This window comes from Culex quinquefasciatus, chromosome 3 (genome assembly GCF_015732765.1).
Source record: "Culex quinquefasciatus strain JHB chromosome 3, VPISU_Cqui_1.0_pri_paternal, whole genome shotgun sequence".
Classification (NCBI taxonomy): Eukaryota; Metazoa; Arthropoda; class Insecta; order Diptera; family Culicidae; genus Culex; species Culex quinquefasciatus.
In genome coordinates this window covers 99,959,997-99,985,392 of record NC_051863.1, presented here as the reverse complement: position 1 = coordinate 99,985,392, position 25,396 = coordinate 99,959,997, and the positions used below count along the sequence as shown (strand labels likewise).

Below are 25,396 nucleotides of genomic sequence, written 5' to 3'. Positions count from 1 at the left end.
CAACATCTGCGCTGACCACCTCCGATTATGTAGCTTTTCGTCGTCCTCCTCTTCGTCGGAGGCCCATCGTGAAAATAAACTTTCACGTACTTGTCCAAAAACCGGAAGTTAATTTTCTTCAACGCAATCTCGTTGTTTACGCAACGCTTCGGCAGCACCATCTCCTCGATGATCTCGCGGGGGGAGGGTATTAGGGAGCGTTCTTTTTTTACGTAACGCAGTTGGGGGGGAGGGGAGTCGGAGGCCGTGTTACGCTCCATACATTTTTTTTTTAATTTGTATGGACATTTTTTTACAGGGGAGGAGGTGGGTCTAAAATCCGATTTTTTGCGTTACGTAATAAAAGAACGCTCCCTTAGCGATTTTCTACGCTCCTTAAACACATTTTTTGCATGAACAATTGTTCGCAAGGGAGGTGGGTGGGTCTAGAATTTTCAAAAAAGTGTCTACGTGGGTGTGGATAAGGTTTCATCCATTAAGGTTAGGCACTAGGCCGTCCCAAAAAAATGAAAAGTTGTCAAATCTTCGGTGCTCACCCCTAGAATGATAGATTAGGATGTCATATATATATATAAGCGTTTTTAGCATAAAACATTGGCTACTATGATTACAAAAGAGATGGCATATATTTTGGATATTTTTATTTTGCTCGCTCAAAAACGATATTTGTTAATAATATTTCATGAAAAAACATGAGATTTTCTCACAATGTGACGTAAACGATATATTTATAAGTACTACTCTGTGCTCTTCCCGATATAAACAAATAAAGCTTTAATGGGTAATTTTTTTTTGAAAAAATAAGTTTTTTATAAATGAATTTGTTTCATTCAAATGTACATACACACGCAGAAAAATGTTTTGTAGAATCAGCCTGTACGAGGTTTGTTTCAACAAAAATTTTGTTGAATATAATCAACGCCGATTTTGCGTTGAAACAAACCTTGATTTTCTCAATTCCACAAAAATCTTTTGTTGTTTTGAAAAAGTTGCTTTGACGTTTAGCGTTGATTCAACAAAAATCTTGATTTTCAAATCAACAAAATGTTTTGTTGATTCAAATATGCCTCATTTTTCTGCGTGCATAAAAAACACGTTCGCATCTATGGAGATATGAACTTTAATAAAATTAATTTTAATTTATGATTATTTGTCGTTTACGTCACATTGTGAGAAAATCTCATGTTTTTTCATGAAATATTGTCAACAAATATAATTTTTGAGCGAGCAAAATAAAAATTTCCAAAATATATGCCTAAAAACGCTTATATACCAAGAATTTTGAAAATTCGTCACTTTTTGTTCACTAAAATGCAAATATCTCGGCTTTGCGTAGACATAAATTGAATTTTTGCCTTTCTTACTAAAGAAAGGTATAGGTTTTACTTTAAGCCAGGACGTCATTTTCATCTTCGTAAATATGTCGATTCAGCATGAATTTTAAACGGAAAAATCGTCAAAAAATCACACTGCATCGATTTTCGACGCTCTATCGATTCACCTTGACAAAACTCGTCTATCTCGAATCCTCGAATTTTGAGAAAATAAATTCCGTGGAGGTCGAGTGATGTTCATATGTGGTAAAATTTTGCAAAATTTTGTGTCGCGCCGTTCTCAGCTCCCATAAATCCGATTTCGATTCTTCTGACTGCAGATGAAAGCTAGTGTGCTGAACCTGGGCGAGTTGCCGCGCAAATTTCGAAATATCCATCTGTTTTCGGATGCGGCCAGACTTTTCAACAAAATACACAGTTTTCAAATGAAAATATGGTATTTTTTCATTTTCATATTTTTATTTATCTCAAAATTGCATTTTTCGAGTTCTACAACCTCCCAAATTTTCATCCAGATCCATAATCTGGTTCTGGAGTTAGAGCTGTTTGATTAACCTACCAAAAGAAAAAAAATCCCTAAAAAAAGGTAAAAGCCCACCTGGTGACCTTCGCCAACATTTTTCATTTCTGATTTTATTCAAAATTTCTTGCTACATTCATAGTACAGACCATGAGTGAGCATCTGAAACAAATTCGACATCGATCGGCAATCCCGATCAATTTTTAGAACGATTTACTTTTTGCCTTTCTTACTAAAGAAAGGTATAGGTTTTACTTTAAGCCAGGACGTCATTTTCATCTTCGTAAATATGTCGATTCTCCATGCGTAGAGGTTCCGTTCCGAACGAGAGTGTGGAAAAATCGGACAAGTGGATATTGGATTTCGCCAAGAAGGTGTGCCCGGACTCGGTGCCGACACAACCATCATTCGACGTTGTTGATGGGAGCGATGCTAATCCTCCCTTCTCGATGGTAGAGCTCTCCATAGCACTATTGACGGGCAACAATACTGCTCCTGGTCCGGACAAGATCAAGTTCAGCTTGCTGAAGAATCTTCCGGACGTCGCCAAGCAGCGTCTGTTGAATCTGTTCAACACGTTCGTGGAGCAGAACGTAATTCCACACGAATGGCGACAGGTCCGGGTGGTTGCCATTCAAAAGCCCGGTAAGCCGGCATCCGACCACAACTCGTATCGTCCAATCAGCTTGCTGTCGTGTCTACGCAAGTTGCTGGAGAAGATGATGGAACGAGAGCACTTGCTGTCAGACACGCAGTATGGCTTCCGGAGAGGCAAGGGAACAAGCGACTGTCTAGCCTTGCTGGCCACAGGGATCGACATAGCCCGTGGTAAGAAACAGCAAATGGCTTCTGTCTTCCTAGACATCAAGGGTGCATTTGATTCAGTCTCCATCGAGGTTTTGGGAGTAAAGCTTCGGCGGAGCGGTCTCAATCCGACGATGTGCAACTTCCTCATCAACCTGTTGTCAGAAAAACACATGCACTTTGTGCAAGGTGATCTGGCAATCACCCGGATAAGTTACATGGGTTTGGCACAAGGCTCACGCCTTAGTCCATCCATGTATAACTTCTACGTCAGCGACATCGATGATTGCTTGACCGGAGACTGCACCCTTATACAGTACGCAGATGACGCAGTGGTTTCAATCGCTGCCAAGAGGGAAGTCGATCTGCTAGAACCCTTGCAAGATACCCTGAACAACTTGGCCCATTGGGCAGTTGAAAAGGGTATTGAATTCTCTCCGGCGAAGACGGAACTGGTCGTTTTTACGGGGAAGCATGAACCGGCACAGCTCAATCTTTCTCTCTCGGGAAAGACTATCGAGCAGTCGGACCACTTCATGTACATGGGTACCATCTTCGATCAAAAGGGAACATGGGGGAAGCACATTAACTACCTGAAGCAAAAGTGCCTGCAAAGAACTAATTTTCTGCGCAGCGTCTCTGGCAACCGGTGGGGTGCTCATCCTTCTGACCTGCTTCGACTGTACAAGACAACGATACTCTCGGTGCTGGAATATGGCAGTTTCTGCTTCCAATCAGCTGCGAAATCACGCTTGTTGGTTCTCCAGCGGATACAGTACCGATGTCTTCGTATTGTCTTGTGATGCATGCACTCAACTCACAACATGACCCTCGAGGTCTTGGGGGAGTGTTGCCTCTGCGAACTCGTTACTACGAACTGTCTTACCGGTTCCTGATCCGGTGTGATTACAGGAATAAACTGGTAATTGACAACTTTGAAACGTTGCTGAACCTTCACGTTGAGTCTCGGCGCATGCTTCTATATTATGACTTTATGTCATCGTGGGAGTGGAGCCCGAGCACAACGGTACAGCGCACGCCTCCGTTAACCAGCAGCACCCTGATTGGCTTCGACACGTCCATGAAAGCCGATACTCGCGGTATCCCAAACCATCTTCTGCGGGGAGTTGTACCGTCGATCTTCGCATCAAAGTACAACCATGTTCCTCCAAACAACAGATTCTTCACCGATGGCTCCAAGCTCGACGGCTGTACGGGCTTCGGTGTTTATCATGAATCTTATCAGCTGTTCTTTAAGCTGAAGGACCCGAGTTCGGTTTACGTCGCAGAGTTAGCCGCGGTTTACTGCGCACTGCGAATCATCGAGACCATGCCACCTGACCACTACTTCATCTTCACCGATAGCTTTAGCTCTGTTGAGGCTATCCGGACTCTGAAGCCGACGGCAAGTACGCACGACGGAAATACGCAAGACTTTAAACAACCTGGCGGCTCAGTCCTTCAGCATCACGGTGGTATGGGTCCGCGCTCATTGCTCGATTCCGGGTAATGAGAAAGCGGACTTGCTCGCCAAGAAGGGTGCTGAGAGTGGAGACATTTTTGAAAGGCCAATTAGCCTACAAGAATGCTACGGTTTTCCGAGGCAGCGTGCGCTTCTGGATTGGCAAAATCAATGGGACGACGACACCAAAGGACGTTGGATGTATTCCATACGACCTAAGGTGCAAAGAAAAGCCTGGTTCAAGGGAATGGACTTGACGCGTGGATTCATCAGAACGATGTCCCGCCTTATGTCGAACCATTACTCGTCCAAGGCTCATCTGTACCGTATCAACATGAGTGATACGAACCTTTGCGACTGTGGGCAGGGTTATCAGGACATCGACCATCTCGTATGGGCGTGTCCAGATCACCAGGCTCACAGAATTAAGTTGAAAGATACCCTCAGGGCCCGAGGAAGACCACCAGAAATCCCTATGCGATACGCGCTGTCTCAACTAGACCTTGATGTTCTCTATCCTATCTATCAGTTCCTCTCAGATTCCAAAGTATCTATTTAGTTTTCTTCCAGTTAGTTTCCCTTCAGTTAGTTTTCCTCTAGTTAGTATAACTCGCCTTCACACAAAGCCGTCGTTTCTGGTTGCACCGGAAGCAAAGCAAGATCGCCCCAGCAGCTGGACATCGAGTTGCGGCTGAGGACAAAACGCAAAGGCCAGCAGAGCCAACCAAGACCCCTACACAATCCCCCTTCCCTTCCCACGCCTTGTCTTTAACATCAATCCCTTCCCTACTAACCCCGAGTAGGCCGCGGGTAATCGGCTCCCCTCCCACTAACATTTACACAGAAGATCCTCTGTAATTATTAAGTCAAATGTAATTACAAAAGCCGACTCGGTCCTAACCAGGTCCCAGTACCGAAAAGGACCTAATAAAAAAAATTTTATGAAAAAAAAAATATGTCGATTCAGCATGAATTTTAAACGGAAAAATCGTCAAAAAATCACACTGCATCGATTTTCGACGCTTCGTCGCCAAGTTGTCAAGTTGAGCTTCGAATACTGGCGCGAAAATGCTGGCGCATATATTTGCTGGCTCGACTTATACTCGTTTGTAGTAGCTTGTCTACCGATGTTTTCTACAACATGTAAGATATCGTAGCTTTTCGGTTTCTTTTGCCCTGTCCGTTTTTACATATCTGTCCAATGTTTATTTAAAAACTTTTGTGACATAGGACATTCATCCGGCTACAATCAATTTGTTTCCCGTGCGCTCCTAAAAACGCCTAAATGTAGACTTCATTTGTCGTAAGTTTATCTAACAGGGTTCATTGGATTCCAATAGGAGCTTTCCAAGCTTTCATCGTTTATATCGTTTTCAATGTTTTCTACCTAAGGTTCTCGCGATTGAGTGTGTAGTGGTGCGGTTGTTGAAAATAGCTATCTCTGAATCTGTCACTTTCTTAGAAGCTTCTTAGGCTAGCTTCCCTGCACCGTGCGGCACACGCGGTTCACCGAAGCTAAAAAACCAAAACCGCGGTGTGCATTGTCACTGGCGCATGGGAAGCTTGCTATGATCGCGTTTGTCATAAACGCTTGTTTGATTACAAACGTACAAGCATATTGTACGATAGAATTAATTCTTTTGGTGAAAATTGCGTTTTTTATTTCTTTTGGAAATCATATCATTTATAATACTTTGCTTTCATCATAAGACTTTCTTTTGTGCTGACGTTATAAATAAACAAAGTCGATGTTATGAATTGAAAAAAGTTCTACCATTGTTATATTCTTTAGTAAGAAAGGCTCTATCTCACCCCAGGTGGGATTAAATCGGGTTTTTTGTTTTTTGTTGTATGAAAACATTGTTCCTGACATCCTAATCTATCATTCTATGGGTGAGCACCGAAGATTTGACAACTTTTCATTTTTTTGTGACGGCCTACTAGGCACCGATGAGGTCATCCGCGAAAATTGGGTTTTTAACTTTTTTTTTGTTTTGCTCATAACTTTTAATAGGAACCGAATTACAAAAATCTAAACTCGTCCGATTGTGGGAAATTGTCTCAGCTTTCAGAAGTGTATTTTGGTTTCTTTTGAAAAGTTATGTAAACTTTTATCCTGAGCAATCTTTGTAATTTTTTTGCAAAAATGATCAAATTTGCGTTTTTTACAATTCCTTTGGACTTCACGGAAAATCGGAGCGGGACCGTTCCTCCCCAGATTTTGACAACATTTTCCACTATGTTTATATACCGTTGGATTCGTGTAACGAACATTTTGGTGTATATAAATCAATATTTCATGAACTTTTGTAACAGAGTTTTTTGATTACCAAAACAAAACTAATAATTTTCGGCTCGCGCAAAGCAACGGGCAACGAAACCAGTGCTGAAAATGTCAGGTGTCGCTGACACGAATTTTTGAGATCCATTCACTGAACCGCAAAACCGTGACATAAACAAACCCGGCGCAGTCGTGAGTGCCCTAGCTCATTGAGCAGCTGCAATGCGAGGCAGTAGTCGACCAACGCTCATTTGACGTTGCACGCACACATATAAAGAAACTACACAGCTAAAAAAGTAGTAATCCAGCTGCGTGTAAAAGGCCTGGGTGTAAAATAAATATTGCATTATTTTATGTAGACCGGGACCGTGGTGTAGGGGTAAGCGTGATTGCCTCTCACCCAGTCGGCCTGGGTTCGATCCCAGAAGGTCCCGGTGGCAAATTTTGAGACGAGATTTGTCTGATCACGCCTTCCGTCGGACGGGAAGTAAATGTTGGCCCCGGACTAACCTAAAAAAAAAAGGTTAGGTCGTTAGCTCATTCCAGGTGTAGGAGTCGTCTCGCTGGGTCCTGCCTCGGTGGAGTCGCTGGTAGGCAGTTGGACTCACAATCCAAAGGTCGTCAGTTCGAATCCCGGGGTGGATGGAAGCTAAGGTGTAAAAAGAGGTTTGCAATTGCCTCAACAATCAAGCCTTCGAACACCTAGTTTCGAGTAGGAATCTCGCAATCGAGAACGCCAAGGCAATGCTGTAGAGCAGGCCTGCCCAACCTTTTCGGCTCAATTTTCACATTTTTGATCGTCAAAATTACAATTGTTGATTTTTTTATGGTTTCTTTGATGGAATCGGTTCTCAGTTGATCAGTGAACATAACTTTACCAAATGTTTGAAAAAATATTTATACAAGTCGTTTTTATCTACATTTTACGTCAAAAATCAATCCGGCCCGCGGGCCGGACCAATTTTTCACTTAAAACTTACATAAATACGTACTGCAAAAATATTTTTTCAAACTTTTAACAAAGTTATGTTCACTGGTCATCTGAGAACCGATTTAATCAAAGAAACCTTGAAAAAATCAACAATTGTAATTTTGACGATCAAAAATGTGAAAATTGAGCCGAAAAGGTTGGGCAGGCCTGCTGTAGAGCGAATAATTTGATTTTTTTGATTTTATGTAATTTTATGTGATTTTACACCCTGAAATATGTAGCCCATCAGTATGGGAAACCTACATGACCGAAATGTCGAGCTCATATATGCATTTACCCTTACAGCTTTTCATCGGTCTGATGGCCGAGTGGGCTAAGGCGCCAGCCCTTACTGTTGGTGCTGGGATTCAACCGTCGGTTGCAACTTTTTTTTTGGGTTTGCAAAAATTGTAAATCCAGTGTGTAATATTAAGTGTTTATTTTGACGAAGGTGATGTGCATGCTTTTGCATGCGATTTTACCATCGGATTTTTTGCTGTGTAGTTTTTACACAAAAAGTTCGTATTTATGCGTGGAAATGTAACTTTGAATATAAGTTATGGTTGTTTTAAGTGTTTTGCACAGTCTACAACCATTGAATGGTTTGAAAATAGTCAAAATAGTGTTTAAAGAGGATTTTACGAGTCAGTCATATGATACGAATTGAGTGAGTGTAGCTCATTTTTCACGTCTTTCATTCTCCAGCAGCTGACCGGCACGAGTCAGGCGGCAGTGGTTGAACAGACACAGTAGGCTCACAGTCACATGCTAGCAGTGAACTGACATTTTGGTTTGCTTCATGTGTACGCTGGGTTGGAAACTTTTTGCAGGCCTGAACGAAACAAAGGAGAAGTCTCAGAGATGCATCGGTCTCACGCACACACTCTCGTGCGCGACGCAAGCATTATTTTGGATTTATTCTTTCATGTTTCGTGGTTGATTTCTATAATATTAGTTACGGAAATTGCTTTCCGCATAATTGATCGACGCCACCAACATCGTCAGCACAGCCGACAACAGAAACCCAAACTGCGAACAAAGCTAAACTTCGTTTACCTCGCCGCGATTAAAGCAAGTAGCTCCCCTCCTACAATGGACGTTTCATAACTTATTAGTTTGTATAACTTTTGAAGTAAACATGCAAACAAGTTATACATTTAAAAATGGTTGATTATTATTTGATTAGTCATCCAAAAAGTATATAATAAAATCTGTTATGAAAAATAATTCCGTGTTCTCTCTAGATACTTTTTTTTACTTTACTTTTTACTCTCAAAAAGTTCAAAAACCATGTCTCGTTTGCCCACCAAAAGATTCGGTCGAATTTCTTGTTTTCGTACCACCTCTAATCTGTACAATCAAATCCTTTGGCAGCATTCCTGAATACCCGGTATTCCGGTTCCTATGGAACATGTTTGAATAATTGTGCCAAACGATATACGACAATTCAAACAAACAATAATTCAAAGAAATCAAGATTCTAAATAAATTCCTCGAAATTCGAAGCTATTCGTCAAATCGTCAATCCCCAAAAATATAAATGTTTCTATGAGAAAAAAAAACATCCATGGACGTTACTTTCTTTTGGTCTTTTTGGAATATATAAATCTACAAATATTTAAAACTGAAGTTTTTTTTAAAGAAAAAAGGTTGTGTAAACCAAATTTATATCTTTGGCTTTTTGGTGCTTTGATTACCCCTTGCGAAAATGGGATTCAAATACTTCTTAAGTTTTTTTTTATATATTTGGCTATTTAAAAATACTCAACAAATCTTCTAATCTCATAAAAAAAAAACCCGATTTAATATTACCAGAGGTGAAATAGAGCCTTTCTTACAAAATGATGAAACTCCGAGAAATATATTGGTGCAATTAATTTTTCAAAAACATAATGATACAATCCAGTGAGAATTTTACCTAAAGCTTCGAATCTTTTTAGGCTAAACATCAAATGCCATTTTTTTGAATTTCAGAGGTACATTATTTGTCGCAAGACATTTAAATTTAATTATGAAAAACATATTGGATTGACATTATTAGAAAAAAAAATTAAGGGTACTCAGTCTATAATGTTAGTCTATGATTAACTTAAAAAAATATGTTTCACTATTGCACTTTGTCGATCAATAATGAAAAGCCATAAAGAACACTTTCACGCGCAGCGTAAAACGTGCAAGCGTAAAAGCGCTGGCGTTGAAGCTTCGACTTGACGACTTGTCGAGCGAGAACGAGCCGGGACTTCGAATTCGATGTTGAGTATATGATTCTGTATAAAACCAAAAATTTAATAGAAAAAATAGGGTAAAAATAAGACGAAAAACACTAAAATCGCTATATCTCTGGAAATACATTTTGGAAAAGCTTCAAATTTTGGGCCCAAACAGTTTATGGCGCATGTTTTCGAATGGCTTTTTGTTTGAAACTGAATTCTTTAAATTTGATAGTGTTATCTGTAAAATAGTCCAAAAAATACCTCTAAAAATGGCTTTGACCACATTTACTGGTCGAAAATTGTGAATCGAAAAATAAAATGTTCGTCTCCGACCCCACGGCTACAGATCTGACTTATAAAAATTGTGGGTTTTACGAGCGGTTTTCCAGTGATAGAACACACAAATTTTTAAGAGCGGATACAGACATCGCTCATGTATTTCAGAAAAAGAGCTCTCAAAAGTCAGACTTTGAGTTCCGGGTTTCGGGCCAAAATTCAATCTGTTGGGTCGCGGACCCTATTATCGTTTATTATTTATCACCCCCCGTCGCACGGGGGGGTGAGTACAAACTAACGTCAAATGTGACAAGTGACGTTCTGTGAGTTTGTTTATGTTTTGATTGTACATTGTAATTTGTGTGAAATAAATTTGTTCTGTTGCGTTTTGACACCCGTTGAGACTGGTCGTCTCATCGGGACCTAGAAAGTCACCGTGTTTTATTTTATTGTACCGTCCTCCCAGTGGTGTCTTCGTCCGCCGTCGTAAGTTTCGTTTCGTTTCTTGTTCCGGACGTCCCCGCAATGATGCACAACGTAGGGGACTGGACGATCGGGCCGAACACAATCGAAAGAGCGCATCTGAACCTTCAATTTAGTAATAGGATTTTTTCCTGGGACGAATCCTCGCCGTGCACGAATTTTTTAAGATTTCTAAAAAAAGCGTTTTCCAAAAGCAAACCTTAAACCTTTCTTTTGTAAGAAAGTTTTGTGTTCGTGCGCAGGGCGAGGGAGGCACGAGTCCCAGCGTCTGGGATTGACGGAATAACGCGCACGCACAAAGAAAAGAATCATTTAAGATCTAACAAATTAAAATGTGTATTTAACTACTGACGACCATACAGAGAATGAAACATAAAAAATGACAATATATGACGTTGGACAGATGACGTTTCTCCATCTACGCGCTCACAGCATCACAAGTCAACAGCCTGGCAGTTGATTGTGAGCCCTGCGGCACGTGAAGCATAAAAGTGCATTAGGGTAGCTTCACGCATTATCGCTGTCTGCAACATCTCCCCGCTAAGACTGGAGGTAGGGATCGGGCCTAGCAAACAACTCTTGCATCTAAGAAGAGTGATGAGGTGATCGACCAGCTGCGGTGATGGGGGGGACCATTTCTACCGGTGATGATGATCGGCGCTACGAAGCTGGCGTTGTCCAACTTCCAGCGAGTTCTTGGCCGCAGTCTGGGTCGATGCGAAGGAGTTGTTCTTGGTGCGCTGCTTGTTCCATTGGCGACGAGAACTTGGAAAACAGCATAGATGAGTTGATCGTTGCAGAACAGGTTGGCGTGCTTCGGGCCGCTGGCTGGGGAACAGTTGAAGTTCCGCAGATGGTGGCAGCTCACAGGCTTGTGCAGCTGACTTGAGACGTGAGGCAGTTCGATGGTTAAGCTTCCGGTGTTGATGACGTCATTGCAACCGTTCGTGGATGACGATGAAGTTCCGGAAGTTGTTGATGGTGATGCTAGCCCTGGGATGTCGGCATCCGGCCAGGGATCTTCGCATGCTTCGGTGACGTCGGATGTTGCGTCCGCTTCCACTTGATTAGCCACGTTGGTGTTGATGGAAGGAAGCTCCCGACGATCGTGCACCGTGTCCTCATCATCTTTTGTGTACACCTTCCTCCCCTTCTGCATTGGAAGCGCCTCCGTGCTGTGGTGCTTCGCGTCGAGCTGATCGACTGGGTGAACCGCGTTCACAGGGGAAGTGCTTGATTCGATGATGGCGTGCTGCTGAGCGAGAAGATGTTGGTTGACATTCTGCTTGCAGTCTGGCGTGATTTTCTGCAAAGTGGTCGTTGTAGTGGGCTTCCCATTCTGCCGAAAATCCAGCGATCGACGACATCAAACGGCAGTTTTCGTTTGTCTGCTGCAGCACTTGCAGAGCTGATGACAAACATTGCAGCATTACTGGGAGCGAATGTTGGCAGGGAGGAGGAGGAACGAACGGCGACGGCGGCCGTCTCGGAACAGCCGGGTTCTGATGGAGCTGGTCAGTTGGAGTTCCAAGTGCGTTGCGTGAGCACGGGAACCACTGAATGTCGGCATCAGGCTTGGCGAAACTGTTCTTCTCCATGGTGATCTTCATCCCGCGCGTGGGTACCGGAAGTGTGAGGTTAGAACTGATTGAACGCTCACAAACCAGCCAAATCGAGGAAATCCTCGTCGCCACTTTTGTGTTCGTGCGCAGGGCGAGGGAGGCACGAGTCCCAGCGTCTGGAATTGACGGAATAACGCGCACGCACAAAGAAAAGAATCATTTAAGATCTAACAAATTAAAATGTGTATTTAACTACTGACGACCATACAGAGAATGAAACATAAACAATGACAATATTTGACGTTGGACAGATGACGTTTCTCCATCTACGCGCTCACAGCATCACAAGTCAACAGCCTGGCAGTTGATTGTGAGCCCTGTGGCACGTGAAGCATAAAAGTGCATTAGGGTAGCTTCACGCATTATCGCTGTCTGCAACAGAAAGGCAAAAAGTCAAACGCTCTCAAATAAAAGTGCGGAATCCAATCGATGTGAAATTTGCTGAGAAGTTTGATCGAGTCGTGAACACTCAGTTAGAAAGATAAATTTAGGTGAAATAACAAAAAAAAAACCTTGGGGAGAATGATTTTGAATGACCCCTTACCTTTTTTGAGAAATTTCCTCTGTATATAAAGAATAATCATACAGCTGTAACTTTTGAACCAACCGTCTGATCAATACCAAAATTTACTCGAATACAATTCATACCAAATGCTTTCGATCGAGAATGGGCTGGGACTTTGAATTTGATGTTCAGTATATGATTTTGTATAAATCCAAAAATTCAATAGGAAAAAATAGGGTAAAAATAAGACGAAAAACACTAAAATCGCTATATCTCTGGAAATACATTTTGGAAAAGCTTCAAATTTTGGGCCCAAACAGTTTATGGCGCATGTTTTCGAATGGCTTTTGTTTGAAACTGAATTCTTTAAATTTGATAGTGTTATCTGTAAAATAGTCCAAAAAATACCTCTAAAAATGGCTTTGACCACATTTACTGGTCGAAAATTGTGAATCGAAAAATAAAATGTTCGTCTCCGACCCCACGGCTACAGATCTGACTTATAAAAATTGTGGGTTTTACGAGCGGTTTTCCAGTGATAGAACACACAAATTTTTATGAGCGGATACAGACATCGCTCATGTATTTCAGAAAAAGAGCTCTCAAAAATCAGACTTTGAGTTCCGGGTTTCGGGCCAAAATTCAATCGAAAGAGCGCATCTGAACCTTCAATTTAGTAATAGGATTTTTCCTGGGACGAATCCTCGCCGTGCACGAATTTTTTAAGATTTCTAAAAAAAGCGTTTTTTCAAAAGCAAACCTTAAACCTTTCTTTTGTAAGAAAGGCAAAAAAGGAGAGTAAGTAGTGTTATCAGAGCTACATTTAAATACGGTTTATCTGTTGAAATTACTTTCAGAGGTATCTGAACTTAAATTTAGACAAAGCGTGAGACAAAGGCTATATTTGTTAGTTTTACTTATGTAAAATTGTGAGTCGACAAACGACAAACGTTAGGACCAAAGAATATGCCTCGGGGAAAAAATGAGCTGCATGAGCCGGTAGGTTGTAATTTAAAGTTGTTGTTTTATTGGGTACAGTAATTTGTTCGTTATAGTATATATCAAGGCAATGAAGAAACTAAATGAAAATGAGGAAATGATGGAAAATGGTAGTTTTATCAGACAGGTGAGAAGCAACCGTAAAACCACTGTAATGGTTTATTTTTATCCAGTTTTATTCTTACAACAGTGTTATAAAGGAGAGATCACTTAAACTGTACCTATGAACAAAATAACGAACTATGTTCGCACGTATACCAGTAAGTGTGGTTGTATTTGTAGGGTTCCACCAAAACCTTGTGGTGTGCTTGTGTGAGTGCAAGAAACGTCATGAAGCTCTACAGGCACATCTTTCAAATTAAATCAAAGGGGGGATTGTAGGGTCCTGCCACGAGGTGGTCACTCCAAATATATTGCATTTATTTCATAAGTGAATCCGTATGTGCATCCATATTTACGTGCATACACCATTCTTCTAAGAATTTTATTTCAGTGTTTTTTCACATGACAGGTAAACGCGCGCACTGCTGATTGTTTACAAACAAAAAAAATCAATCTGTCTCTATTACATTTCCCGGCCGGAAGATTCGCTGACGCTCAGTTATCATCCGGTAATTTCCAGGGGCAGCAGCTTCGTCGTTGTAAATCCGGATTTTCTATCGTTTTGTGTTGAATTTAGTGCGTGTTCCGGACTCAGTAAGGCGCCAGCAAGCGAGATGGCGGTAACCCTGGAGGACAAGTCGACCGAGCTGCTGTACGTGTACCCGCAGGAGACGGAGGACGACGGGGTGGTGGTGGTGGTGCTGGATTCCTAACGGAAGGGCAAGCGCATCGTCATTAAGACTTCGACACGGCAGACTTACTTTTTGCCCGTGATTGGATTGGTTGATCCGGAGAAGCTCAAGCCGGGCGATTTGGTGGGCGTGAACATGACTCGTACCTCATCCTGGAGACACTTCCGGCCGAGTACGACGCGCGCGTTAAGGCGATGGAGGTGGACGAACGGCCCACCGAGCAGTAATCGAACATTGGCGGGTTGGACCGTCGTCCTGTCGATGCCGCGCAAAGACAAGTTCAAGAACCTGGGAATTTATCCACCGAAGGGATTGCTGCACGCTGTTGACTCGTACCTGAAGCTGGCCGGGCAACAGCTAGTGCAGATGTCCACCGAAGACGGTGCCAAGCTCGTCCGGGACGCGTTCGAACTGGCCAAGGAAAAGGCGCCGTCGATTACTTCCTACACGCGTCTACGCTGCAGACGCATCTAGCTGTTGCATATGCATTGAATTTGCCTGTTGAGCATTGAAGTCGCCTTGGATTTTATTTGTTTTTGTGGTTTAAGCTTTATTTTTTGTATTGTTAAATATGATGAAAAAACAACAATATTGAATATTGCCGTTAACACCGCATGCTCCTCCCTAAGAATGCTTCCGAATCGTACAAGAATAACAATGTTCACAATATCCCTCGACAGCACCGAGCCCGATTCCGTTCACGAGTCAGATTGGCCAGGAGCTGAAGATGAACCCCGCTCGTGCGATCGAATTCAAAAGCAAACAAGTAGTGAATATTGATAAATTAAAAATCACATTTATTATTTTCCCTGGTTTACACTCTTAGGGGAAACTCTCGTATGTTTGGCAGGTTAAGCTCTCGCTCCTAACTCCATCCAATTAGCTGATTTTCACTATTTAAACAACTAATTTTGCAAACTTTTGATAGAAACTTGCTTGCTCACTTCTTATTGAGCTATTTGTCACTCGATTTTAGTTGAAAACGCTTTTAATTAGCTTTACGTGGATGTCAAAGTTCTGACCTGCCAACATTAGAGGCACGCTGGAATTAGATGCTGTTCCCCTACATAATGAACCCGTGGTGCACGGGTTCACTTCTAAATAATTTAGATGTATTTTCTCCAAAATTGCCTCACATTTTTTCCTCTTTCGTTGGCCGGATCTCGCTCGCTTCGCTGTCAGGATGAACTCCCAGAGTTAGGCTGTTATTCTGGCCGTTACCGTTGACTTCGACGTTGATGACCGATCATGCGCTTCGCCAGCGACCACAAAATTTGAGTCCGGGCTGGTTTGCGTCAGCGTCGGTAGCAGCAGCGGCGTCTGCTCCAGAGCTTCCGTCGTTACGATCTGGCGGGGAAGCTTTCGCAAGAGGAAAAAGATGTAGATTTGTAAACAAGGATTGAAATCGAGCAGTATACTCACATTCTGAGGAAGGCTATTTTGCTTAACGATGCCGATGTGGCCCGGTCGTTTTGCGGACAGCAAATCTGCGGAGTTCCGGACGGCGATCGTCGGAGCTTGTTGGGCAAAACGGAGGATCGGCGGATGTCACGGGACAAGAAACCTGCTGTGGATGAACCGGTTGAGGGAGAACTGCTTCTGCTTTTCCACGGCTTTTTCCGATGGCGAGGGCGTCGTGGAACCCGTAACTGGTCGGTCTGCAGAGCGGTCCCATCCGAATTTTGATCAAAAAATTTACACAACGCAACATTCTTAAAAGTGACATTTGCCAATGACGTTTAGAAACGTCAAAACCCACACTGATCAAAATTCCTTTTGAAATTATCTCGTCATTCTTCGTGCATCCATATTTACCTCGATATTTACGGTATTTACGTAAATTTACCGGAGTTAATCCAAATGCGCTACGGATGAAGCATGTGCCCAACCCCGTGGGTCCTGCCCTCCGAGTGTGCAGCACCTTGGCACAAGTTGTGGGAGAAGAGTGGTGAGCGAGAGAGAAAGGACACGAGAGAGTCAGTCTGGGATGAGCAGCGAGGGAGAGCGCATGGAGTGACGCGGGGGAACAACGCGAGTGCTACGGGTGGATTCGGGAGTGATGCTCCGGAACGGCCGGCGTAGGAACCGACGGAACGGACCGTAGGTCAGAGGGCGGTTGGGAGGAAGACCTGCAGCAATCCAGCTGCGTCCGGATTGTCGGGACTCCACATGTACCATTATCCGGGGCAAATCGAGACACATGGGGTGAATTGAGAAGTGATTTTAGCAATGTTTTTGCACAATATTTGAATATTTTTTAATTTGTTTCAGTAGGAATAGACACAAAACAACAAAATTAGTTTCTAAATTTGAACTTTTATGTCTAAAAACAGCTGTTCTGGCTTTCTTGTCGAAAATTTACCAACACATTCAAACCACGGGGTACCATAGAAGTTGGTTTGTTTGACTCAAAAACATGCTTTTTTTGAAAAGCCACACAATGTGAGCCCCACAACGTCCCTAACAATGGGCTATGCCCTGTTCGTGGACTCGCTCTTAAGGTTTCCCAACAACATGGTTGAGCTCAACCGCCTCAAATTGTAGATTTAAATTAACATTATGATGATCTGTAAGTTCATTGGCCAAATAAGAATTTGCGGAAGACATTTCAGAGGATTTGAAAAAGACACCTGCTGGGAAGCTTTGCCTGAGACCTGATGCTAAACATATATTGTTGTTGGCGGCATTTATGTTTTATTTTCATGAAAAGAATCAATATGAGCAGCTACAGGATTATTTTCCAAAAAAAAAAATAAGACTTATTATATTTTGATTTGTGACCCTCTGAAATGTTATTCCCGAAACAGCGCCACCAAACATTTGGTGGCGGCTTCAGCAAGCTACGTCAGTATCGCGGGCCTGGGCAAATTCGATTGCCGCAGTGCCCAGAACCCTCGCCAGAACTAGTTTTACAGATCGGAATCAAAAATTAGCCACCCTTACCTTTCATTTGCGGCCAAAACATTTGAAATCGATTAATTTCCATTTTTTGAGCGATTTCCTTCAACGTTCGACATTTCCAAATGTTGATCCAACAAACAAAACAGCGCGCTGCTGACAGACCACGGATGAACTTTTCTTTTGTTCCACAAGGGGAATTGGGGGTAAAACGGTCAAATTGGCAAACACTGATGTTTTAAAATTTGGCCATTCTAGTGCGTTTGAATGGTTAAATTTGATGTAACAATGCCTAATTTACTGTAAAAATGAATTACGCATCATCAAAGTAGCGATATTAACGAAAAAATAATTATTTTTCAATTAAACCGAATGACGCAATGATCATTTAACCCCAATGAACCCCCGAATCTTTTTTCGCGGTGTTCATCCGCTCGCGCCAACTCGCGATCTCCGGGCGATGAACCTTTCGCCCAAATTTGTCGCCGGCATCTTTCAATGAGAAGATTAATAACATTTTGCGGGGCTCTAATGGGTGTATTTCCTTTGTGCCCAGAGTAATTTCTATTCATATTCCAGCATTCAATCATATCTATCAAAGGCGAACTTTTGCCATTTATCGTCAAGAAGCAAATGTGTGAACAAAAATTTAACCTAACGCATGATGCAAATTCAAATCAAAACCAAAATTGTGCAACGGAGCCTGCCATAACTAAATGTTTTATTTCCTTGGCTCCAGAGACTTCGTTTGGTCTGAGAATAAATACACTTCAATCGTTTTATCAGGCCAACCAGCAGGTATGTAGTCACTTATTTTTTGTAGCCAATTTTGAATGTATTTTTTTCAGATTTATAATGTGTTCGAAACAGTAACTAATATGCCTGTTAGTTGCCTTATAACTAAAACATGTGATGTACGATCAACGCAAATGGCACAAACTACTGTTGGTGAGCAATCGGTTATTCAAGAGAAAACCAGCATAAACAAATCAACTATTGGTGCAAGCTGCAAAATCAATTCAAAAGTTAGATTGTCTGATAGCATATTGATGGACAATGTTGTTATAGAAAAAAAGTATTAAAATTAACGGTTTATGACTTTAATGGATTTTTGATAGTTTTTTTACATTGCAGTGTAATAATAGAAAACTCTATCATCTGTGACAAAACTGTGGTCAATTCTGGGTCTGTTCTTCGAAATTGTCTCGTCGGATTTAACTACATAATTCCAATGGGTTCAAAAAATGAAAGTTCGAACCTGACAAATTTGAACAACTTTATGCCGATTTAATATAAGACAACCAGCAAATAAAAAAGTTGCACAGATGTTTATCGTTTTTATTTGCATCACTGAGAAAATCCAATGTGCAGGCTAAAGGCTAGATCGGAAGGAAAGGGGTCAAGAAACAGCTTTACGAACAGCAGAACAAAGGAGCACAGTTAAAAAAGTAGTAATCCAGCTGCATTTAAAAGGCCTGGGTGTAAAATAAATATTGTATTACTTTATGCAATTTTATGTGATTTTACACTCTGAAATATGTAGCCCATCAGTATGGGAAACCTACTTGACCGAAATGTCAAGCTCATATATGCGTTTATCCTTACAACTTTTCATCGGTCTGATGGCCGAGTGGGCTAAGGCGCCAGTCCTTTTTGTTGGTGCTGGGTTTGAATCCCGTCGGTTTGCAACTTTTTTTTTGCGTGTGTAATATTAAGTGTTTATTTTGACGAAGGTGATGTGCACCCAAGTAACCGCGGAACTGTATAAGGGTCATTCCATCTGAAGCGGAACAGCATGGGATTCTTGCATGTTTTGATAGTATCAACAGCTCTGCCAAATTTGAGCAGGATCGGAGAGGGTAATTTTCAAATTTGCACTTTTTCGTGCACAGTTGAGATGGAATGACCCATAAGGTAACTTTAAATCCCCTCTATATCAACATATAAAATTTGTCTATAGAGTCTTGAAACCTTATATTCAATTTATACGCATGGAGGTAAAATTGAGTGGCGAAGTCTAGAGTTGATATAAAGTTATACAGCGGTATAACGTCAAAATACTACTTTACCGACAGAACAAAAATAGAAAAATCAAAAAGCTTTGCGCAGCTTTTTCACTCCCTTGGGAGAGTGCTTTTACGCTGGGATCACGATTTTGAAAGTTTGTTTGTTTTTTTGATGTGTTGCTTTGCTTTCGAGATTCTAAACTGCGTGTACTGAGATGTTTCACCTAGATGCCCTGCGCCAACCGTCTCGTCCGTCCTGAAATATGTTTATTCAGATGATTTTTGCCGACTAAGTCTTCCTTGAGGAACAACTTCGGGAAAAACTGAAACACTTGCCAGATTAAAACAGAGCATTTATTTATGTTTATACTAATAGCACTAAAAAAAATCACAAAATTCTTTGACGAACAGAACAGAGCACGGTGCGTCGACTGAGCACCCGGTCCCGGGTTCTTGGTGCGGTTTCCGCCGGTGGCACGCAGCGTGATTCCGAGCGACTTGCACTTATCGGCGACGTCCTGAGCAGCCAACAAAGCGGCGTAGGGCGGAGCCTCGTCACGATCGGCCTTGGCGTTCATGTTGCCGGTGACGCGCGAGGTTGTTTATTCGCCCGAAAGATCCGTGACGTGGACGAATGTGTCGTAGAAGCTGGCGTAGAGCGAAAACTCCTCCTTTCTAGTTTTGTTTTTGCAGGAAGCTATCGTAACTAGAAAATTGTATCTTGCGACGATAAGGAGCTGTTCTGGAAAAAAGAATAGTTTAATACTAAGCCCAGTTAAACTGAGTATAATTGACTCACATTTTTATAGACGCTGAACCGTGCGCCGAACGATTTTACCTGCAGCAAACATAAACATACCACGAAATACTGCCAAACTTTTATTGCCCTCACTAGTGTTAAGTTAGTGTTTTGAAACATTTTAAGAAATGTCAATGTCGTATACGCGCGCTGGACGTTGGATTTCCCGCGACGGGCAAAAAGACTAGCGAACGTAACGGAAATAAAACAGACTTAGTACAAGTTAAAACGTTTATTCTTGTCCGCAGACGGAAGTAGAATGGCACGATGGCACAACACAAAACGGGACAGCTTATAAAACATCGAACGCGCTGTGCTGCGTCACACAGTGGCAGACTGGCAGCCACTTGTGAGCCAGCGGCGCGCGGAAGGTGGGGGCACTCCGCGCACTTTCTCTGTCCTCAACATCTCCCTCTTAATATAATACAGCTGGTAGTAGTCGAATCTTACAGGCGGTCTACGATTCCTATCGGAACGCCGAAGTTCAGGTACCAGCTGCGGCACGATGGTTGGCTCCGACGTACTTGATGAAGACGAGGAAGACAACGACGACGCAGCCGAAGAAGATGGTGTTGCACCACTCTCTTGTGGAGGTAGCGATCCAGGACGCGGCGTAGAGGACGCACACGGCGGCGTCTCAACTTGGTCCGGAGATTCTGGGGTTGACGGGCGTGGTGTACTGGACGCGCTCGTTTGCGTCTCAGGAGGGTCCGCAAGCTCGGGAGAAGACGGACACGGCGTCAACTGCATCGGGCTCAACGGTGGCAGCTCAGGGACCAACGACGGTTGCGTGAGCTTCCACTCACCGAGTAGGACGTCTAACGGCAGCGCTTTCGGTTTGGCACGCAGTGAAGCAGCTGGTCCGCTCTCGGAACGACTTCGCAGTTGGTTGATGTGCGAGCGGATGACGCGTTGGTTGCCGACGTGCACGTTGTACATCACACTTCCAATCCGCTCGAGGATGACTCCAGGTGTCCATTTCCATGCGTTGCCGGAGTGAACTTGAGCGTACACGAGGTCTTGCTTGGCGAAGCTTCGACGTTGGTCTTCCTTCTGGGGCGGTTCGGGATCGGCAGGTGGGCGAAGTAGTTCGAGACAGGTTCGGATTTTGCGAGCGAACATTATCTCGGCTGGAGACTTGCCCTCAGGTGCGCAGCGGTTTGGGGTACTGCGGTACGCCAACAGGAAGATGTCTAAAGCTTCTTCGATGGTGCCTCTCCCCTCCGAAATCTTCTTGACGGGACGCTTGAAAGTGTCCACGAATCGTTCCGCTTGCCCGTTGGACTGCGGGTGGTACGGAGCGGTCGTGGTGTGGTGGATGCCGTTCGAAGCGCAAAACTCTGCAAATTCGGCACTCGTGAATTGCGTCCCGTTGTCGCTCACGATGAGGGTAGGCATGCCGAGTCGGGAAAACATCCGGCACTTCGAAAAGGAGTCCACTGCTATCAGGAAATAGTCGCCGTTGATCGGTCCCGCAAAATCTATATGGATCCGTTGCCACGGGCCAGCTGCTTTCGGCCATGGCACAGGAGCAGAGTGCGGCGGGGACCGTGCTACCGAGGCGCATGGCTGGCATGCTTTCACGTAGCCCACGATTTCGTCATCCAGGCTGGGCCAGTACACGTAGCTCCTGGCAATCTGCTTCATGCACACCATCCCAGGATGGCCTCGGTGCAGCTGCTCCAGACACCGCTTGCGATGCTGAGCAGGGATGACTAGTCGTTCGGCGAACATGATGCACCCGTCCACAACGGTGAGCGAGTCGGCACGGGTTTGGTAGCGCCGGATCTCCGGATCGGCGACTTTCACTCTTGGCCAACCCTCAAGAACGTACCGATAGATCTTGCGGAGTTGTGGATCGGACTGGGTGCTTTTGGCAACGGCTCTAAAACTGAGAGGCAACGCATTAATCGACTCCGTGGCTACTGACCTGATGTCCTCCTCTAGGCGGACGCTGGCGATAACGTAGTCCTCCTCTGGTCGTACGTGCTGATTGATCAGACGAGATAGCACGTCGGCTTCGCCAAACTTGTCGGTGGAGACTTACTGGATGGAGAAATCGTAGAGGAGCAGGTTCAGTGCGAAGCGTTGCAACCGGTTTGCTGTGTAGACCGGAATCCCTTTTTTCGACCCGAAGATGCGAAGTAGCGGCGCGTGGTCGGTCTGCAGCAAAAATCTCCGACCAAAAATCATTTTGTGGAACTTTGTAACCGCAAACACGATGGCCAAACCCTCGCGATCCGGCTGACTGTAGTTCTGCTCCGCCTTCGTGAGCGCTCGCGATGCGTGTTGGACCACCTTCACAGAACCATCGGGGAACTTGTGCGAGATCGTCGCCCCGAGTCCAACGGATGAGGCGTCAGCAGAGACAATAATCTCCTGCTTTGGGTCGTAATGTGTAAGAAGCAGACCGGAGGTGAGGATTTGCTTGAACTTCTCAAAAGCTTTTTGGCACTCCGAGTCCCACACAAACTTCGCATCCTCCTTCAGCAGCTTGTCGATTGGGTAGCGCAGCATCCGCATGTTAGGCACGAACTTCCCGTAGTAATTTATTGCGCCCAGGAAGGATCGAACACCAGACACATCAGTAGGAGGCGGCATGTTGACAATGGCCTCGATCTTCGCAGAGTCTGGTCGCAGCCCGCGGCTGTCGATGATGTGCCCCAAGTAGCGGATCTCAGTCTTCCCAAACGAGCACTTCTCGAGACGAATTTTGAAGCCGTAGTCTTGAATACGTTGCAGAACGGCTTTGAGGTTGCGATCGTGCTCTTCTTGGGTTGCGCCGCCGACGATGACGTCATCGAGATAGCAGGACGCTGCTGGGATTCCGACCAGGGGGCATTCTTGACGCCGGGCGCAAGGCGGTTGTAGAGGTAGAGGCCACGATGGGTGTTGATCGTGAGCAAGTGGCGGTCCTGTTCGTCTACCTCAACCTGCAAGAAAGCATCAGAGAGGTCGATCTGGCTAAATACCTTGCAGTTGGCCAGCTTGGCGAAGATGTCCTCCGGAAGCGGCAGCGGGTACTGGTGTGGCTGAAGGACAGCGTTGAGGCCGGTGGAGTAGTCTCCGCAAATCCGGATGGAGCCGTTGGCCTTCCGCACCACGACAATCGGGGCGGCCCACTCCGAGTAGTCGATCGGAGTGATGATGTTGAGCTGCTGCAACCTGTCCAGTTCGCGGTCGACGGCCTCAACCATCGCGTAGGCCACCGGACGTTTGGGACAGAAAACCGGTCGGCAGTTTTCTTTCAGCTCCAACTTCACCTTTGTTTTGGTGCACAATCCGAGGTTTTTGCTGAACACCTTGGGGAAGGCCGACTTGAGTGCCGGCGCTGGGTCGGGAACGCTGGATACGTTGCAGCAGTAGCTGTCCATCGGGATGGATGCTAGCCCAAAGCTGTCCACAAGATCCGAGCCAAGCAGCTGGAGTGGTTTCTCGGTTACGCGGATCAGCTCGTTGCGGGTGCTTCCGGCGATGGTGATGTCGCAGCGGAACTCGCCGTTCAGCGACAATTCCGTCCCAGAAGCTGTTTTAGCGCGAACGGAGGGCGGCGAAAACCTTGGGCAGCCAACTTCGCTCCACAGTTCCTTGCTGATCACGGTGATGTCGGATGCTGTGTCCAGTTGAAGCCGGATCAGTGTCCCGCCGAAATCAACCGAAACGAATCTCCGTCGCTTCTGCACCGTGCACTCGTTGATAACCACCACGTTACTGCTGACCGAGTCCCTCGGGCCTCCTCGTTTGAAGGGTTTCAGCGGCTTGGCAGAACTGCAATAGCCCTCGCGATGTCCGGTGACTCCGCAATCGGCGCACTTGTGGTTCCGGAAGGTGCAGTCGCGGACGTAGTGTTCCGCTCCACAAAACCAGCACGGACGCGGCGGCTTGCTTTTGGACTTGCCGGCAGCGTAAGGTTGTTGATCTCGGTCGCGCCTGTTGCTTTTGTTGCGTTCGAATCGTTGCTCGACTTTGTTTACGTCGGAGGTTGACGGCGTCTCGATCATGGCGTTGTCATGTTGTAGGTTTAGTAGACGCTGACACTCGTCTGACAGCTGCTGCAGTGTGACGTTAGTGTTCTCCTCGATCTTGGAAAGAAGTCGCGTACGGATTCCGGCGTCGCTCCCCGACTTCAATCCGCAAACGTAAACAAGGCATTTGAACTCATCTTGGGTGAGTTTGCCTAAGTCGAATTCGACGCAAAGCTTGTTCACTCTGCAGGCGTACGAGACGTGATCCTCGGTTGGCTGCTTCGAGATTTGGAGGCACCGATAGCGCCTGCTCACGACCGATTCCTTCGCACCGAAGAGGCTCTTGAGCGTGTCAACGGTGTCGGCGAAGCTGAAGTCCTTGGGGACGGCGGGGAGTATGAAACTCACGTATCGTTCGTGCTCGGGAAGGCCGAGCTTTCGCAGCAATAGCCGGACCTTGGCGTCATCCTGCAGACGGGCAGCGTCTTGGGCGAACAGATCGTCGTACCGGGAGTACCACGCCGCGAAGGTTACGCTGTTGTCGGCGTCGTACCGGAAGTCCTTGATGTTCCCAGCAAGCGAGTCGATGATCTGTTCCAGGTTGAGTGGTGGCTGGGTTGCGCTTCTTGAAAATCGCTTCATGAACTGCTGCTGCTGCTGGACAGTTTGCTGCACCGAAGCTACCAGCTGCTCGAACATCCCCATCATCCGGATCATCGGATCAGGATTCTGCAGCTGCTGCTGCTGGCGGAGTTGTTCTTGACGTAGTTGTTCCTGCTGGAGTTGTTCCTGCCGGCGCTGTTCCTGCAGCTGTTCTTGGCGCAGTTGTTCCTGCCGGAGCTGTTCCTGGCGCAGTTGTTCCTGCTGGAGCTGTTCTTGGCGCAGTTGTTCCTGCTGGAGCTGCTCCTGCCGCAGTCGTTCCTGGCGAAGCTGCTCCTGGTAGAGGAGCTGGGCATCCGAGTCGCTCATTTCGGATCCGCTGGAGCTCCTCCTTCGTTTGCACGCGGGTGCTTAAATTTTTTTGTTGTTTTAGGTTAGGACGTTTCCCACCTTCAAAAAACGAATAAAATCCCGGCGATTCGACGAATTTTCGTCGCCACTGTCGTATACGCGCGCTGGACGTTGGATTACCCGCGACGGGCAAATAGACTAGCGAACGTAACGGAAATAAAACAGACTTAGTACAAGTTAAAACGTTTATTCTTGTCCGCAGACGGAAGTAGAATGGCACGATGGCACAACACAAAACGGGACAGCTTATAAAACATCGAACGCGCTGTGCTGCGTCACACAGTGGCAGACTGGCAGCCACTTGTGAGCCAGCGGCGCGCGGAAGGTGGGGGAACTCCGCGCACTTTCTCTGTCCTCAACAGTCAAAATGTGATATAACATTAAAAGCTTACTCTACAGTGATATATAAAGCCTACTATTAATGCTTCGAAACATTATTGTGCTAAATGCTTCG

General features: G+C 44.8%; 3 protein-coding genes across 4 annotated transcripts in view; 1 reads left to right on the top strand and 2 right to left on the bottom strand.

Annotated features, from left to right (window-relative positions):
• LOC119770639 (translation initiation factor eIF-2B subunit gamma) overlaps window positions 1–18,487 on the top strand; it is a 54,762-nt gene extending 36,275 nt beyond the window's left edge. The window contains exons 5-7 of one of the 2 annotated variants that reach the window (XM_038265900.1): window positions 17,741–17,959; window positions 18,010–18,236; window positions 18,296–18,487. In XM_038265900.1, the coding sequence (XP_038121828.1) occupies window positions 17,741–17,959; window positions 18,010–18,236; window positions 18,296–18,452 (603 nt within the window). In that variant the 3' untranslated portion in view covers window positions 18,453–18,487. The remainder of the gene's footprint in view (window positions 1–17,740; window positions 17,960–18,009; window positions 18,237–18,295) is intronic. The other variant, XM_038265901.1, reaches the window with a different exon arrangement.
• Window positions 18,488–19,391: 904 nt separating this feature from the next.
• On the bottom strand, window positions 19,392–19,914 carry LOC119769147 (40S ribosomal protein S14-like). The gene is made up of 2 exons (XM_038261049.1): window positions 19,538–19,914; window positions 19,392–19,423 (listed from the first exon to the last, which is right to left on the bottom strand). Exons 1-2 carry the CDS (start codon window positions 19,743–19,745, stop codon window positions 19,392–19,394), a joined length of 240 nt encoding a protein of 79 aa, XP_038116977.1. The 5' UTR covers window positions 19,746–19,914.
• A 373-nt stretch (window positions 19,915–20,287) lies between these two features.
• On the bottom strand, window positions 20,288–24,900 carry LOC119769146 (uncharacterized protein K02A2.6-like). Its single transcript, XM_038261048.1, is given in 3 exon segments — window positions 20,288–22,008; window positions 22,198–22,800; window positions 22,803–24,900. Coding segments are annotated over 3 exon segments (4,422 nt in total).
• Between the last annotated feature and the right edge of the window lie 496 nt (window positions 24,901–25,396).